Source organism: Rutilus rutilus, assembly GCF_951802725.1.
Source record: "Rutilus rutilus genome assembly, chromosome: 3".
Taxonomy (NCBI): Eukaryota; Metazoa; Chordata; class Actinopteri; order Cypriniformes; family Leuciscidae; genus Rutilus; species Rutilus rutilus.
Window position 1 is genome coordinate 22,958,300 of NC_140211.1, and position 18,983 is coordinate 22,977,282.

The 18,983-nt window shown below is 37.2% G+C and overlaps 1 protein-coding gene across 2 annotated transcripts; it reads right to left on the minus strand.

The window, feature by feature from the left end:
* Positions 1–977: 977 nt before the first annotated feature.
* pkp3b (plakophilin 3b) lies at positions 978–18,599 on the minus strand. Of its 2 annotated transcripts, XM_084405526.1 has the most exons (14): positions 18,445–18,599; positions 17,398–17,545; positions 13,077–13,171; positions 11,396–12,045; positions 10,561–10,684; positions 9,091–9,295; positions 7,291–7,465; positions 6,571–6,688; positions 6,195–6,359; positions 5,266–5,445; positions 4,830–4,983; positions 4,182–4,377; positions 2,930–3,017; positions 978–1,575 (listed from the first exon to the last, which is right to left on the minus strand). In XM_084405526.1, exons 1-14 carry the CDS (start codon positions 18,469–18,471, stop codon positions 1,534–1,536), a joined length of 2,367 nt encoding a protein of 788 aa, XP_084261652.1. In that variant the 5' UTR covers positions 18,472–18,599; the 3' UTR covers positions 978–1,533. The 2 variants fall into 2 exon arrangements, with proteins under 2 accessions (XP_084261652.1, XP_084261651.1); XM_084405525.1 differs by lacking the exon at positions 18,445–18,599 and having other exon boundaries at positions 17,398–17,866.
* Positions 18,600–18,983: the final 384 nt, after the last annotated feature.

The following is an 18,983-nucleotide window of genomic DNA, read 5'->3' on the forward strand; positions in this document are numbered from 1 at the left end:
ACAAGGCTTTTTGTGTCAGTTAATTTTCTGGAGAGTGTATACTGTCCAACATTCATGAACCTCTTTATTCATAATAACCATCAGAACCATTTTGATTGTGCTTTGGGAGATGAAGTACATTAAATCACATAAAACTAAAAGCCAATCAGGTCATGTGTTAAATTTGGGTGATAATAATAATAATTTTGATTGACTGTACATCAAACTTGAAAAAAAAAAAAATATATATATTTTTTCCAAGATAAGTGTAACTATCACCAGTGAGAGTGCCCGGGATAACCATCAGAGGGCATTCCAACCCGGACAATCACCACACATCCGCAAACTACATTTCCCATAATCCTTTGCCCAGACTAATCAGCCATGATCACATTCACCTGTATGTCATTACCTTGTTTAGCTCACCCCATATAACCCTGGTTTTCACTATCATTCCCTGCTAAGTCTTGTTTAGTGTTTGTATGTGTCTCAGTGCATTTCTGAATGTTTGTATCCTGTTTTTCCCCGTCTCCTGATTTTCTTGATTCTCTGCCTGTCCCATCGGATTTCTCTTTTTGCCTCAGACCTTATCTGTTGTTGTTTGGATTGTTTGTTTTTGTATGACCCTTGTCTGGATTTGGATTATGATTGAGGATAACCCTTTAAATAAATACTGCATTTGGATCCTCAACCTTCGTGTCTCAGAGCAGTTCGTGACAATATGTAATATCAAGATTGTTTGTTTCCTGTTTAATCTTTACAATTGGTACACAAATTCTTTTGTTACTGGAAATGGTAATACAAATGTTTAAAGATGCTTTTCTCTCTGTTTCCAAAGGCGATGGGTGTGTAATATTTGTGCTTTCAGAGTAAGGCTTTAACGAGATACTTTGCTTCAAAGGTTTATTTCAGGTGCGATGTCATTTGTAAGCTCATTTGCACTCAAAATCCAAGGCTATTATATCTATAACAAGTTACCACAAAAGCCTGCAGCAATGTTACATGAAAAGCAAAAATTGCAAAAATGTATTGCAAAGCAAGCAAATCTGTTTCATTAGTTGTAAACAACTACAACATTTTAGTTCACAGTCCACTTCAGTCTCTCTTTCTCTAAATGTCATGATTTTAGTCTGTGAACTATGAATCTGTGTGAATATATATAAATTCAACTTCAAATCTATGTTAAAAAAACAGTTCTGATGAAGATGAATTAGACTTTGACTTGACTTGTTGCCACAGTATTTAATGGAACTAATGGTTGTTAATGTCTTCTCTCAAACAGGCTTGAGGTTTATGAGACACACACACACACACACAAGCATCTCAGCCTGTCTGTTAGACTAAGTGCTCCGCAAGCATTCCTCAACATCTCTGGCATGTTGTAATACTTAAGGGTGCTGTTAACTAAAATGTATACTCTAGCCATTAGTGAAAACTTTAGAATTCAATCTCTCCGCCACAACAGGCTGCATTCACTTTGGTGGTAAAGTAAAATCCCATAGATGTTAAATGCCATCTTGTCCACTGAGTTTAGCATCGAGTCATGGACACAGATTACATGGCCGCATCAGTGAAATCTCGTCTTGTGAACCCTTTCTGTAAAATTGAAAACAGAAAAAGAGAAATTAATTCTTAATTAGTAGTATATAATAGTCTAAATGTAAAAGGTAATTGTCTTGTGAAGCAACATATTGGTATATTATATCTAGATGATGGAAAGGAAAGAAGTTGCCCCAAACTTTGATCAAAAAGGAACTTCTTGCATTCCACTGTCACATTCCACATGGACCACTGATCTGACCAACGCCATTTTGAACACCACAGACAACAGACTTTAACTAGCCTCAGCCTCGGACGGTAAGTCCATGGACCGCCCACAGTCCATTTACTGACCATTTGATGCACACTGCCCATAAAAATGGCAAGAGCTGGTGAAATATGGCCTCTTTAGAAACAAAGTACTGGCTAACTCTAACAATGAGCGCTTCTGAAGAAGAAGAAATCACTGGATTGCACACTTTGTGAGGTACTTGGCATTCAAAAGTTTAGTTTGGGCCACTACTAGATATCTATGAGGAGAACTGTACATCTCACTTAGTTGTCTGCATTAGCCCACGTTTAAAAAAAATCTGTACTTGTATTCTGATCACAATTGACACAAATTTGAATCACTGTTTTCTGTACATTAATTCACAGACTTATTATTGTTATATTCATTTTAGATTTGGATATCATGCTGTACTTTTACAAGAACGTAGGGTTGGTCAGTCACATCCTGTGTAATTGGCCATTGTCTACAAGGCTAGGCTTTAACTTTTTAAAACAATACAACCACTTAGGGGGGAAAAGCTTTAAGTGAGTTCAAAATCAGTTTAACAGTATCTTGTGTTGATACCAGAGATATAACCTGACTGATACGGGCTTCAGCTCGAGTGTTAAATAGTTGCTTTTGTCAGCAGTTTTTGGTTGTGTGCTTGCCATCCTTCATGAGTAAATTCATTTTGTTGTAAATATGCAGCATATAATTTAAGACATGAGAAAAGAAAAGTCATTTCAACAGTAAAAACAGAAAAGACTGTGTTTTCTTTAATTAAAGTCAAGTCTAGAAATCAGTAACGGTTGTGGGTAAATATTATTCCAGTTCAGTTATATAACTGACTAACACATAGGAGAGCACAGTAATGAGCAATCAGACAGCTTTACAGTATCCTTAAGGAGCTATACACACACTGTAACCGCCCATATTTATTGACTTGACATAATAAAATACCTGACCATTGGCCAAGCAGGCTGATACTCGGTAAGCAAATGCACACAATACCCATCAGTGCAAAGTCTGTATATACCGGTAGTAAGGTATCCATTTTCATATCAGATTACAGAGAACTGGCAAATCTGAACAGTAACACATTCATTTGTGCTTTTAGCTGGGTTTGATACTGAGACTCACCTGTTTGTAGTCTCTGTGAAGTTTGCTGTACTGAAACATGTTGGACAGAACCGTGGAGGCGGCCCTAGCTGCTTTCAGCTTCCCAGGACTGAGATAGATTAAGAAGGGAGAAACATGAGAAGCAATGCTGGGACATTGTGCTCTTAATTAAACAGCTAAATAATGAAACAGCATGTAGGCTATATTACAACAGTAGTGCTGTGAGAGCTGGTAGGTGAGGTCCAATATAAATGGGTCAAAATTATTTCTTATCATATCAGTTGGGTTACAGCTGAAATGTAAAGAAATTATACTTTCTCACCTTAGCTCTAAAGTAACAAAACTGTAAGCACCATAAACATTGGGGACCACCACTTTTTTTTCAAAGGCCAATTCTGACACTAGCACCCGCGATCCTGAATATGTGATAACTGATTACAAAGTTTATCGTTGCGAACCTTAAGCTTAATCCTAAAATGCCACAATTATTTCAACACCATCCCAGTAAATTCACAAATCATAAACAGTATAGCGTATATTTTATGGCACATTTTAGCTGGAAGATAATTAGATTTTATTCTATTACAAATTAAACAAAGTTACAGTAAAATCCATCAAAGATTTCATTTATTTCCCTGTATCAAGTCTATTATATCAATATTCCTGAGAATAACCCAAAAGTCTAAGGCTTTTTTCAGTCTTTTGCCCACAAACTAAAGCATTTTTTATTTGTGACAAGCTCTTAATGTTTTTACACTGTCTATTTAAAGTATTTAAGTGGGGTTGGTGAGAGTTTTTTAATGTTTCTGAAAAAAAGTCTCATCGAGACTGCATTTATGTATTGAATAAAAAATTATTACAATTTAAAATAAATATTTTTCTATTTGAATATATTTAAAATTTTGTAATTTATTCATGTCATGGCATTTTCAGCGTCAGTGTCACATGATCCTTAAGAAATCACTCTGATATGCTGATTTGCTGCTCAAGAAACATGTATTATTATTATCAATGTTGCTTAATATTATTCTGGAAAATGTGATACATTTTGTTCAGGATTCTTTGATAAATAGAAAGATAAAAAGAAATCTTCTGTATCATTATAAATGTATTTATTGTCACATTTGATCAATTGAATGCATCCTTCCTGAATAAAACTTTCACTTTTTTCAGTTCAGTATCAAGACCAGGCTTGAGAAATTATAATGTTTTTGGTTTTCATCTGAAACATTGACAATATTAAAGAATGTAAATAGCATTGCAACTGTTTTACCTGTTGTCATGAGATGTCTTAATGCTGACCAGCTTGGGTAGTCCATCAAAGTAAGTGATATCTCTTGCAGCTAGAGAGCTTCCTGTCACCAGATTGTTGAGAACCCCACAGATGTTGACCACCACGTCACTGGAAGGTTCCTTCTGATGCCCATCACAAGGGAGTTTGTTCACCAGAATATTCACCACTTTGGTAGCTATGGATAGGAAGCAAAAACAAATTTAGCTGTAATTACACAAACAAAAAGAGTGAAAGAGTGATTGATGTATGTGTAGTTTGATGAAGGAGGCGCCCTGTGGCCCAGCGGGGGTGGATTATAGTGAAGCAGAGAGCTGAGGTCAGGGTGGGGAAGAATGGGCGGCAGTTCAGCGGATATTGGGAATGATACAAGTATGAGTCTGATGGGAACTGAAAAGAATGTGTGGGAGTAAAAATGTGAGAGAAATCTGTCTACAGTGGGGGCGAACAATGGGCAGTAGTTATCAGAGTGTTTTTTTTTTAATAGTTATCGCTTGGGCAATAACTTCATGTAGGTTTTTACTAATCTAGACATTTTCTTTGCCAGAATGTTGAAATCTTGGCTGGGGTGTTTTACTCATTGAAATGTAATTAAAGACAGAGAGCTGGGACATAAATTCATTCCCTAACCCATGTCAGCTTTGTTTTTGCAGTGTCGGGAGAGGTTCCTCAGCAGACCCGTGAGAGAACGGAGCTCAGCATCTGTGGGACTTCGCAACAGGTCAAGAATCACCGGCAACATCCGCTCCTGCTCCAGCGCCACACGACTCAACACATAGGCCCACTAAGAGAGAACAAAGGAAAATGGCGAGTGAAGGAAAACAAGAGAGAATGATAACAATTAGTTAGACGTCCAGCCAGATAAAGCACAAAAAAACATAGGGGGATGGTGAGTAATTAGAGCAATGGAAAAACAAAGATATGGGAACATACAGATGGAATAAGTAGGAGAGTTGAAGAACACACTGAACTTTACAATTTACACTAAAAGTGATAAAAAGTGACAGATGCGGCTACAAAAGAGATTATGATATGGAATATGATTACGTCAGGTCTGGTATCTCACCCTGCTGTCGCCCGCTGTGATGTTCTGCAGGGCTCCCGCTGCTGCCTCACGTGTGGCTGTGCTTGACTCGCAGCTCTGCAGGATGCGGTTGTACAGACCGACTATCTGAGGGTGCCACAGCCACTCTGCTCCTTTAGGGACTCTTGCCACTTCAGAGAAGGTGGACAGCTCTTGATTCCTCTAAAGAGACACATTATAAACTCATAAAAGACAGACAGCAGGGAGTCTACTAGATGAACTACAATAACTCTTTCAACACACTGCTGAGAGCACAGAACCACACTAATGTTCAAAAGTTTGGGGTCAGTGAGATTTTTGAAAGAAATGAATACTTTTATTCAGGAAGGATCTAAATTGGATCGAAGAGTGACAGTAAAGACTTTTACATTGATACAAAAGAAATTTATCTGAACTTTCTAATCCTGAAAAGAAAAGTATTACGGTTTCAGTAAATGCAGCACAACCAATCAAAAGTTTTGGGTCAAATACGATTTTTTTTTTTTTTGAAAGAGAAAAAATAATACTTTTATTCATCAAGTAAATAATTAAATTAAACAAATGTGACAGTAAGGATATTTATAAATAATGTTTAAAAAGATGTCTTTTGAACTTTCTATTGATCAAAGAATCTTGAAATGTTTCACCAAATCAGCATATTAGAATGATTTCATTTCATCATGTGACACTGAAGACTGGAGTAATGATGTTGAAAATGCAGCTATGACATCACATGAAAAAATGTATGATCAAATAAATGAAGCCTTGATGAGTATAAGATACTTCTTCTGACCCCAAACTTTGAACAATAGTATTTATTATTATCACTATACTGTACTTTCAAAGAAATAATCATATATGAATAATATAAAATTTGTGAGGAGAATAATATTGCTTATACATATAAAAGCCAGAGTGGAAGAGTGACTGACATCTTTTGCTTTCTTGCTCTGTGGTGTGAAGCAGCCGATGGGGTCATTGTGTCGCACGTCCTGTGCTCGAGTGGGTCCTTCCAAACGCATCTGAACTGAAGCAGGGATCTCAGAGTACAGCTGGTACGACAGGTTGCGCAGGACACACACACAGTTTTCTACACCCTAGAGACACAGAGGTACAGAATTAGGATTTCAAATAGTTTTGGAAATAATGTTGTAGATTACAGCAACTGATGTTCTTGATTTAATAACAATAGTTTTCTAATTGCCACCTGAAAATGGTTTTCACTTTGTAAGTAATGCCACACTCACACAGGCTCAAGGCTAGTATATTAGCAAGCACACAACTTGAATGTTGATTCTCAGGTCTGACCTTGTCCTCTCCTTTCCCCTCCTGTATGGAGTTTTCGATGTATCCGACCAAAGAGTCTACCAGCCCCCGGGATTCCCGCATCTGCTGCCTGGTTCTTTCATTCACTGAGCTCAGGTTCCTTTCAATACATATAAATGGGTGATGTTAACATGCCAAGATGTTTGTTTTTTTCATGCATTTGTCTTTAAATATTTAAAACAGGTCTATAAATCTTTCCAGCTGGAAATCTGATACGTTGTATACTCTTTGTCTGGTGTCTTTTACAAACTTGCAAACTACACAGTAGCAACCAGCCATAAACATTCATATTTGTGATTGTCACCCAGTGAAAGCATATGAGTGATAGTGTGAACATAGTCTGTGCATCGTCTGTGCATCAGTGTCAGAAATGAACTCTTTTTATTTTTATTTAAGTAAAAAGTACTAGAAATAATGCAAATAGTACCTGACATAACAGACAATATCAGGGCTAGCCCTATAATATGATATGATGAAATATACAATATATCATTTCATGTAATATTATTTTTATGTTAAAAAAGAGGCATTCATTATGGATACATTTTAAAACCCCAGGTTTTAAATATCGTGGGCTTGTTACAACATTGGTTGACATTTTTGCCCCATGCTCTGGTTCATTTTTGACCATGCTGTGCATTGGTGCATAATGCTAGAACATGAATGCTTTTAAATGCAGGCATGTATATCTGATGGCTGTACCTGAGGCAGCCTGTGGTGTTGTAGAATATATCAGACTCAGACGCGCTCTGTTGAATGACACCAGCATCTCCTCCTCCAGACAGAGGCACCAGCACTCTCTCCGTCAGCTCAGACAAACTCTCTCTGGCCAGTCTCTCCTTCAGACTGTCTTTAGAAGACAGGTTCCACAAAATGCCTACAGAAGAGACACTCACAATTTAGTCCTCTTTAGATTTTTACTTATAAATATAACATACATTCATGATCAGATCATGAAGGAGTAAAACAACTAATATATTATATTTAAGTTATATCACAATATTCTTTCACTACGGTATACCTTGTATGAACTCATATATGTGTTGCATCCCAAAAAATGATTTAAATAAAATGTTTCCACCTATGCCATTTATGTGGATTTTTATCATTCAGACTACATAAAACTAAATGGCAAAGTTTGTTCAGCAAAATAAGAAGCTTGTTTAATAGGAGTAGAAATTTCCTTAAAGGGATAATATCATAAAACAATGTTTTTTTTTATTAAGTTCATTATGAAAAAACGAATTAACTGACATGTAGGTATGAATATATTAACATGACTGCCTAGTCATGGTTATCAAGCATTACATTTTTCTTTTCACAAAAAAACTGCATAATTGACACTACTACATATATTATAAGTAATATTTTGGTAGAAATAGTAATACAATTAGTTTAGGGTTTAATTCTCACTATTAACTAGCTGCTTATTAGCATGGATATTACTAGGATATTGGCTGTTTATTAGTACTTATAAAGCACATATTAATGCCTTATTCTGCATGACCATATTCTACATCCCTTAATCCTACCCAATAATACCTAAACTTAACAACTACCTTACTAACTATTAATAAGCAATAATTAGGAGTTTATTGGGGCAAAAGTTGTAGTTAATAGTCAGTTCATAGTGAGAACTGGACCCTAATCTAAAGTGTGACCTAAAATTAATTTTGAAAAACAAAACAAAAAAACAAGAGTCTAAATTCTCAAATGTATAAAACTGCCCATTGGGAGATGTTTAGTACACAGATCACTAAGCTGCTATTGTCTTGTGAGGTTTTAAACTCATCACAGATAAGAGTACAAGTCATAAAATGCCACTAAGAGACCTGGCAACCCTGAGTCCAGCAGGAAAGAATGTCAAGGATTGTTTACTAAGTGAGTGCGAGTGTGTGAGGGGTGGGGGTGATAGCAGAGCTCACAAAGCACAAAGGCCTCTGGGAGTCTACTTCCCACTGCCTCTGAGACTTGGAGTGATTTCAGGTAACAGCCAGACAACTTTTCTTTTCTGCTCTCTCTCTCTCTCTCTGTTTCTTTGAACATGCTCACTGCTTAACTCAGTGGTTCTCAATTCCAGTCCTCGGGACCCGCTGCTCTGCACATTTTGTATGTCTCCCTTATTTAACACACCTGAACCAGATCATCAGCTCATTAGGAGAGACTCCATGAACTGAACTGAGTGTGTCAGATAAGAGAGACATACAAAATGTGCAGAGCAAGGGGTCCCGAGGACTGGAGTTGAGAACCACTGGCTTAACTTAACTCTCCACCTGTCTGCACTGACAAATCTGCTCCAAGTTGTCATCTAAAAATCACCAGACCTTACTGATGTGGAGGACTTAATATGTACTCAGTCAATATTGATATACTTCTAAATACACCGGACTTCTAGCTAAGATATGAGTGCCACTGTTTATTTCCAAAGTGAAGTTCATAGTCCAAAACATTTGCCCTGCTCTGGGAAAAAAATGACATAAATACTCACTCAAACATACGCACCTGTGATATTTTTGCGTAGTTCATCATCTGGTTCTCTTAAAGCTCCAACTAGTTTGCTAATGCCACCAGCTTCGATAAGTGCTGTCTTGTTGTCCATATTCTCATAGATGAGATTGCGTGTAGCACCTGTCGCATATCGCTGTACCTCCTGGTTCTCACTGCTGAACAGCTGTACTAATGCTGAAATGCCCTTCAAACTGCGCAACTGTGGCGAGAATAAAAACATCGAGATTAGTTCGGGCGAGAAAGAAAAATAATTGAATCAGTTTATTACTTATATTGATTCCTAAATAATCCCAGGTCTCTGAATGCCATTTCTGTGCTTCACACTTAGCAGACAAAAATAGTTAATCTATTCAACAACACTTTTTCAGCCCAACATGGCAACCTGCTCGGACATCTGTCTATGTTTTGCCATGATGTGCTCTCAGGCGGAATGTTCTGCTCCCTGAGGTTCAGGACAAAGATTAAGGACAGGGTGAAGGTATTCTCTCCATCTGGCTTGAGTATAAAATATAACAATAGTGAAGAAAAAGCAGCTTAGCCTAGAGCTTGACCATGCTCAATCAGCTATGCAAATAAATATTTTGCTGACATCTAAGGTTTTAGCCAAACTTAAAATAATTTACTTTTTTTATTGTAAAGCTGTCTCATTGATTAATTTTTTTCCCCTTGAACATGTTTTTTTTTTTTATAATTTATAATTTTATAAAAAATAAAGTCAGAATTGTAACTCGCGATTGCTAGGTTATATTTAGCAATTCTGATTTTATTTCTCGCAGTTTATATCTCACAATCAGACTTTTTTCTCAGAATTGTGAGTTATAATCTTGGAATAGTGAGAAATAAAGTAAAATTTTGAAATAAAATAATAAATCACAATTACATTTTTTTTTTTTATTCTGTGATGGAAACAAGCTTCGGTAATTTTGTCTACTCGTCCACTAAACAGACAAATCATCCACTTGGGGGGAGTTTGCACCTGAGCTATTTTTTAAATGACGTGTTATTGTACTTATGTATCAGTCTTTTGTCACTGATTATGTCTTTTTCTTCAGTGTCTCGCAACATGAACTTTGCACTTTTTAAGACTGAGTATAGTTCAAAAGATTTTGCCTTTCAAAAACACGTCACTAGACCCCGGCATTCTGTTCCTGTCGGATGCACTTCATCAGGCTGTTTTTAAAAGGAAGAACACATCCTGTGTGTACGCCCTCTAATCTTGTCCAAACAGAGCTCTGTTGCTGCCCTGGACTAAAGGTTGTCATGTAAAACACAAGCAAATTCTGCCCTGGTTGGAGTCCAAGGTACCAGAAATTGTGACACTGTAAATAATCACAACATTTAAAATACGATCTCACTCTGTTGTTGATTGTAGTCAAAATTTTCCATCGTATGTGTTATTTCCATAGTGTCCATTGTTTCAAATGTTTATTGCTGAACTAATATAATGTTTGTTTTTGTTTTTACCATGGTCTTGGCTTCATTGCTGTGATAACACTGATGCTGTATGTAGGCTGCTCCCAACATCTGCATTGCAACGTCAGTGGAGGAGAGGTAACTGACTGCTGTGGTCATGTCCAGGTTATGGATTCTGCTCATTCACACAAACAAAATGGAAAGTGTTATAAAAAATATAATATACTTAAAACAAGTCATACATTAATATGTTTAAACAAAAACAAAGTCTAATACACTAATATTCAAAAGTTTGGGTAAGAGTACTTACTGAGTAAGAGTAAGAAACACTCTTATTCAGCAAGGATGTATTAAGTTGATCAGAATTGACAGTAGGCTAAAGACTTTTACATTGTTACAAAAGATTTATATTTTAAATAAATAAAGTTTCTTGTGAACTTTCTATTCATCAAAGGATCCTGAAAAAATTTATCACAGTTCCCACAAAAATATTAACTGTTTTCGTGGTCTGTTTTTATAAAAATATATTTAAATAGATGTTAAATTGTAATAATATTTCACAATATTACTGTTTTATCTGTATTTTAATTCAAATAAATGCAGCCTTGGTGAGCATAAGAGACTTTTTCAAAAAATCATAACGGTCCCAAACTTTTGAACGGCAGTGAATGTGTTTAAGATATACTAATTGACGACGAAGTGTTAAACAAAAGTTGTTATCATGTACACTGCATTGTATGAATGCTTTTATGTTGTATACCTATTAACCTTGAGTCCTTAATGGCCAAATATATCAAGAACTTTGTAGAAACAGCATGAGAATACAGCTAAATGGAGATTTACAGCTTTACAGCTTTTTTGTAGTTGAAATATAATTTTATATTACCCGCCAAGCACATCCGCGGTTTCATCGGCAAATCCATCATAAACGTCCACACCACGACCGACACTCTTCATACTATGCACTGACCCTGCTCTTTTCATGGTGCTCTGGTATTGCCCAGCACCCATCAGACTGGTGCCCCCAGTGGACATCTGTTGCCACTGCACTGAGCTGCCGCTCAGCCTTTGCTGCTGTTGCTGCTGCTGTTGCTGCTGCACCTGCCGATTATTTATGCGGTTGATGGTCCGGTGGGAAGGGCCTTTAAATGAATATTGATTAGCCAACTCTGCCTCCCTCCATCCTGTATTGAAACCCTCCCGTGCCAAGGTCCCACTGAGGGTGCGTTGCCTGTGCACTGCATTGGGTGAAGGGCTGTGGCCATAGGACGGCACCCAATTCGCCACAGGAGATGGCTGTCGTTGCAACGTGAGCCCGGCCATTGCTGCCACCTCCTGCTCAGTCCGATTCAGTGTCCTCGATTCTGATGTTTGCATCTGGTTGTAAGAGCCACTCAGATGTGAATCATCGTGGTACATGTACGGGCGGCCCACTACGGCGGGAATGGGCACGCCATGGCTGATTCTCTTCCGTGTGCCCATTTCTACCGCAGAGCGAGAGGAAAATTCCCCTGCATACTGAGAGGGTCGGGGCGTCTGTGTAAAAGCAAGTCATATGAATATCAAAATGAAACAAAAGCAACATTTACATGCTAAGTACATGTACAACATTAAGTACATGCTAACTCTTCTTGCAGGCTCACTGCTATCTCACAGAAGGGGTAATGTAACGACCTCCGGTCTACCATTTGGCACATGAGGTCTTGGGTTAGGAATGTTTCAGATGCACTTTGGGCTCTGAGCTCAATTCCGCAGCTTGCTAGAACTGCACTTCACTTTCTAAACACAGCTCCCACAGGAGAACGCAAAATACCGCATCATTGTGTGTGCAGGGTGCAGCCACACAGAGTGTCATTGTCAAGGGATTGTGGACTTGGTCAATTAATTCAATAAAAAAACATTCATAGTAGGCAGTTCTGATCTGATTTTAAGAGTGCCATCAGTGAAAAATGATGTAAAATGAAAGATTTTTACTAAGTAGCTAGCATAAAGCTAGGAAAAAACGTACCAATTGAAATGAACAATGTGATTTCTTAAAGGATTTAACTCTGTTCTTTTAAAATTGGATCTTGAAATTAAACGGAAGTGTTACCGCAGGGTAGGGCTGGGCGATTTAAATCGTGAGATTGTTATGCGCATCTCGTCAGTAAAGCCGGTTCCTTGATTAGTAGTAAATCGCCATCACCTGCTTTCAGATGGAGCGGCATTTACTACAAAGACTAAGAGCCGTAGTTAACTGACAAGCTGAGCCATATCGCATTAAAATCGCGGACGTATCGCCAGCGATTATTAATGCGATATGGCTCAGCTTGTCAGTGAACTACGGCTCTGTGTTGTAAATGCCGCTCCATCTGAAAGCAGGTGATGGCGATTTACTACTAATCAAGGAACCGGCTTTACTGACGAGATGCGCATAACAATCTCAGGATTTAATTCGCCCAGCCCTACCGCAGGGTCTTAAATGGAAATGTTGCAAGGCTAAATCCATTGCTAAAACAAGCTTGAATATTATTGTTTCAAATAAGTGAGGATGCAATTGAAAATTTTATGAATGTGGTCACACTTACCGCCATTGTTCTGTTGCCATTGTAGATAAGAGACTTGGAACTGAATCCAGGGCTTTTGGATTGGTATCTCACAGTGGATGAGTGGCCATTAAATTCTAGAAAAGAGGACCATTAAGTAAAATGTTAAAACGATGTATTTGTTTATAAACAACTTGTTTGTATATTGCATATATTATTTCCCTTTAGCAAAATTAAATAAATAAATTATGTCATAATTAACTTAACTACGACATTAACGACTTAAAAAATATATTTTTCTGCTCTGGAACAGAAAATAAAAATATTTTAAAGAATGTCTCAACTGTTTTTTGTCCAATTTTGGGCCATTTTGCAATCCAGATAATTATTTCCGTAGAAACAAGAACAACTCATGAAAACTTTCCAGGTGGCTTTCATTTCGATGGGATTTCTTCCAAAGCATTACATTGGTCAAAAGTGTCAACAAGACCCAGTTGTGTCACCTGATCTTTGTTCGCCATTCAGCAAATTTTTAGAGATTAGGTTTCTATCAGTGCTTGGCATCTCGACCCAGTCTGTTGCAAACGGTGCTGATTAGTTGTGAAAATGCATTAGGTTTAAGTCTCCAAAACAGGCTCAAAGGAAGTTATTTCATGGGTGAGAGGGGAAGTCTGCTATAGCAATCACACCGTAAAAGAATGAAACAGAGGGAAAAGAGGATGACGTCATAGGGTGGTCCTTTGTCTTATTTTCTGTTTTTTGGAGGTACTTCAGTTACGTTCAGAACAGGCTCTGTTCTCGTTATTTGATGTTCTTTATTGTCTTTTTTCTTTTTCTCTTTCTTTCCTCTGTTCACTGACTTTTGTAGACAAACTAAAAAACAACTTGAGTGGTTGATTCCTGTATGAAAGAAAACCTTGTGATAAAGCAGTTGGACAGTAAGAAACAGAAATTGTCAAAATTCAACAAACCAAAGTGAGTCAGCTGTATCCATTCCAGTAACACTGGATATAAGGCCAAGCAACAAACCCATCAGACTGGGTTCAGAGGAGTGTAATAGCTTCGGTTTTTGTGATGACTGAAAGATGAGGTCAACCATATATTGCTCCTCCCAGAGGAGAGATGAATTTCAGCCGAAGCTCCATATAAATGTGTCGGAGGATGTTGCTCAATGGATGAAAAGATCAGATTGACTTTGGCACATTTTTACAATGTTTTCTGAAGAATAAAAATACTTAACTTATTAGACTAAAGAGTGTTAACCATCTATCTTAATATCTTTATGCAATTCTGCAATCTTAATAAGACTATTTTATGTGGTCCGTTAAGAAGAGCTATTATATTTTGACAATAATAATGCAGAAAATGCTGTGATCTGCATTTCCATAATCATTTAAAATGTTTAAAGATTATTAATTAGCCTCATTATCACACCCTTCTCCTCAAACTGTCTTATCGTAAAACATTTTCCCCATTCAAATGTCTAGCAAATTCCTGTTTCCACTGAAGTTTCTAATCTGTCCGTGGGAAGTCTGACAGGAAACACAAACGTCCAAATTAAAGTCTTGGCAAGAATGTCTAAAGGTTCAAGACCTGACCAAAGCTATCTTTATCCTGATTAACTGTGACTATCATTTTTTTTTTAATCAGCATTTCCTTGAACTGGCACTATTTCAGAGCTTTGAAGTGCACTGTATTGAGATGGTTCCCGGGTAGCCAGTAAATACAGAAGTTTATTAAATGATAAATTCCTTCATATTGGGTGGAAGAGAGTGTTTAAGGAAGATTACTTCTAAAATTGAAACATCTGTTTTGTTTTAGACAGCATTGGCATGATATGTATGTCTTTGCTCATCTCCTTCTGTTTTTCAGTGGATTAAGAGTACATTCCACAACCTTAATTAATTCCTAATCTGATACGCAGGCTGTATTGATATATACTTCAACGATGGTGTTGGTTTTAAATACATACATTATTAGACTACAGAATTAGTTTTATACAAAAACATTTGCAAAATGTAAAAATTAAAATAAAAAATAAATAAATAACTATAAACTATTACAAAAAAGTAAATCCGCCCCGTGACCACAATGTTTACCAGGGATGTCATGTGGCTGGACCATCTAAAAATGTCCCATTATAAGCCCAAGTGCAATAACAACACATACTAAACTTGAACTTGTTGCTGCTGGAATTGATAAAGTTTGAGATTCTTATTGCACATGCTCAATAAATCACTAGAATGAGTCTGAGGATGATTAAAACCCATGCAGTCCCAACTTTCCCTGACATCTTGGTTACAAAATCTGAGTAACAGAGCATAAATCTTGATGATAATTCAATAGCAAGCACTGTGCACCATATTTAGGATAATTGCAAAGCAGCATGTTGTCTGTTGCATGCCAATGAATCCACCTTAACAACTGTTTTTTCACGGTTACTCTATTCTTCTCTATTCTTCACATCCTCCCATTCAGGTCTCCCATAAGCTAAAATAGCACTGAAAAAACACTCTGAATCAAATGGCAGGAAACTTGTCTGCAAAGGACGTGGAAGTGTGACCAAGTGTGCGACAGACCAGGTCAAACTGAGCTCATGTGTAAGCTGACTACTACTACAAAAAAAACTGTGTATCTTGCATATACAAATGTAAAAGATAAAAATTACACATATATATTCCAATGATTTCTTCTGTTGTAGTTCATTCTGTACCTGGGAAAAATCCCTCAAGAACGGCAGCTTGGTCATTTCGTCTTCTTTTCAAAAGGTCACGTCCGAGCTCATTTTTTAACATAAGCCAGATAGGACCTCTCAAAGTCACTCGCTGTGATTAGGCTCAACAATAGGGTCAAAGTTTAAATGCCTAACATTCCTCTTGCTAACAGGCATCCCAAAGGGAAGAGTTTCTGCCAGATTTAAATGTTAGTTACTAGTTAGCACAGTATTTTCTAGTCATATTAATCAGTCGTCACAATTTCAGTGAAATATTAAGTAAGAAATGAACTTTGCTATAATTTGCGTGAGATTTGCTGTATACTTCATCTTTAAGAATGATATACAACTATATATCACTATATCTTATTCCTTAGGTACCTATTCCTGTTAATTTGTGATTTGTAATATAATGTTTGACCAAAGTTATTTATTCTGTTATATTTCAGCCACCTTCTTGGCAAGAGAAAGTTACGCTACAGGGCAGTGGGGGGTGGGGAGGTGGAGACTGAGGTTTGCCCTAATTTCTACCTGCCTTTCTAAGCCAGAGAAGAAAGTGATACCTTTCCCACGGGTTACACTCCTCCTCCTCCTCCACAAACGTCCACATACACACTGCTCACGACGGCTTACATCTCTAAATCACAAATGCTGAGTGATCCATTTTACACATTTGCATTTGAATGCCTCTATATATCTTGTCAAGGTTTCATTGTAGAACAATGGGCCGATTTTCCATTCACTCAAGCTTATGCAACGTTTACAAGTTTAACTCCATTCTGAGGGCCAATTGACCGTCTAGTTTTCAGGAAACCGTCAGGATATCAGTTGTTCCAAAGTATTTGTGTCCTGTTTTTAGGGTTTCCCAGCAGCCAAACACAGCCAAATGCAAAACAAAATGAAAGAAATTGCTCACTCACAAAAGTCAGTGTTTTGTCTCTTATTATCCAAGATACAAAGCAACACAACAAGCATGCTGGAGAACCAGTGTGCACACCTGCAGCAAATGCAATGACTCTGACCAACACATGAAAACCTATAAATATTTGCATATTGATGCAAATCAAATCCTATCCGTCTCACCCAGAGTCTATGCAGAGCTATTGTGTTCACAATGCTGTAAGGTTTTACTTATATTCTGATTGTTTTCTTCAACTACACAATATATATTAGAATTATTCATATTATAGTATCCATGTTATATTTACATATCTGGTATGTTGAGCCTTGGTGTTTCTGATATAACAAAAATATAGGAGACAAAAAAAAGAAGAGGAATTCTGGCGAATTTAACATTTGAAAACACCAACATTTGTAAAAGTTATTTAAAGAGAAAATAACAATTTTACATTTTTAAACTGTATTTCAAAGTTAAATTTGTTGTTTGTGTGTGTGTGTGTGTGTGTGTGTGTGTGTGTGTGTGGGGGGGGGGGTCACTTTGTATTAAAAATTCTCTAGGCTACTATTTTGAGGAGCTCCTATACAGTGTTAGTGTAGCTACTATGTATGTAAACTGAAATATGTTTAAAACGGTAGGCTACATTGTAGTTAGTTTACTAAATGCTTAAAAATGTCCTATGTGCACATTCCATGGCAGTTCATACGCTATCCGAGTTGTGAAGACCACAGCACCCCCATAAGGGATCTCACCTGTAGAGGCGTTGATTCGGGATGAGGATAAGGATTTCTCCGCCATGCGCTGCTGGACCTGCTGCTGGACGCGTCTGGCTTTCGATAGGTGATCCTTCCTGGGATGGTCATCGGTCGGGATCGCATATGTAGTGACCGAGGTGCTGGGCTGTAAGGCGGAGAAGAACAGGCCCTCAGTGGCCACAACTGCACTCATCGTGAAGTCCGAAAACTCGCTCGAAAAATGACACAATCCAAATAGTTTTTATTTGCGCGTTGAAAAAGTTTTTTTTTTTTCGAAATCCGAATTTTGTGAGAAAGTAGGCTATATTTCCCCCCACCTCGAATGTTCTTCTAAAAGAATTCCAATATGATATAAAAGTAATTTGCCCGGAGCGCAGGTCAAATGAACAGCGCTCCGTACACTTGATCTCCAGCTCTACGTAGGCAGCAGTGCGCTACTGTCGTCAATAGAGACAGCCAGAAGAGAGGAGCTTGACGGGGGCGGGGCGTCCTCATTCAACATGCTCTCAGCACTGAGATATGCGTTTATCACACAGTTTAGAGTTACAATGGTAATATGAGATCAACCGTGTAGATTCTGTCCCCACTAAAAGTAGTTTTACCATGTTTTTGACATGGTTCCATGGGCATGCCATGGTTTTCTCAGAGTACAATGGTAGGCTACTTGAATGTGCTAAACATTCAGGATCATGGTATTACTATCTGACTATCCACAGAACTTTTTGGGTTACACTTTATTTTAAGGCGTCCATGTTACAGTGTAATTATACATTTAAGTGCTGAGTAATAATAATTAACTACACATAGGCCTACTTATAGGGTTAGGATGAGGGTTTGGTTTAGGGTTAGTTACATGTGATTATGCATAATTTATACTACTAACAGTGTAACAAGGACACTATAAAATAAAGTGTTACCGTCTAAGTTGTTTTACGGTAGCTTCATAGTTTTTTGAATAAATATATCGCTTACAAATTATTTTTTTTCTAAGGAATCTAAAACTAATACTATATATAAATAAACATGACAAAAATGATTACTCACCTCCAATACTGAAGACTCTGGTTTCATTGTTTGATGTTCCTCCTCCTTATTTATTTGTCTTTTGTTGGTTTTAGAGAACACAGCCTCACAATATCCTTTTATAAGCAACTCTTGCTCATCTCTCTTACTTCTCTTGTTTTTAACTATTCTGTTTAAAGAGGAGTATCTTAAAATGTGTGTTACCCTCCCAAATACTGACCTTGCATCATCCCTCCTCCCAGGAACTTTAGTTAATCCTTAAAAAAAAAAAAAAAAAAAAAGATTGGAGGAAAAATGCAGGGTTACAAAAAATTCACACTTTAAAGGGATAGTTCGCACAAAAATGAAAATTTTGTCATCAATAACTAACCCTCAAGTTGTTCCAGACATGTATGAGTTTCTGTCTTCTGAACACAAAAGAAGATATTTTAATGAATGTTGGTAATCAAACAGTTGACGGTAGCCATTGACTTCCATAGTACATTTTTTTTCCTACAATGGAAGTCAATGGCTATACTTTCAACTGTTTGATTACCAACATTCTTTAAAAATGTCTTTAA

Bases quoted from the DNA above. Each gene is read 5' to 3' on its own strand.
- pkp3b (XM_084405525.1), bottom strand. From the start codon at position 17,593: ATGAGTGCAGTTGTGGCCACTGAGGGCCTGTTCTTCTCCGCCTTACAG. The intron at 6,360-6,570 runs GTCAGACCTGAG...CTGTGTCTCTAG, and splicing joins AGGGGAAAGGAGAGGACAAG to GGTGTAGAAAACTGTGTGTG. The intron at 5,446-6,194 runs GTCAGTCACTCT...GTGTCTCTTTAG, and splicing joins AGAGCAAGAAAGCAAAAGAT to AGGAATCAAGAGCTGTCCAC.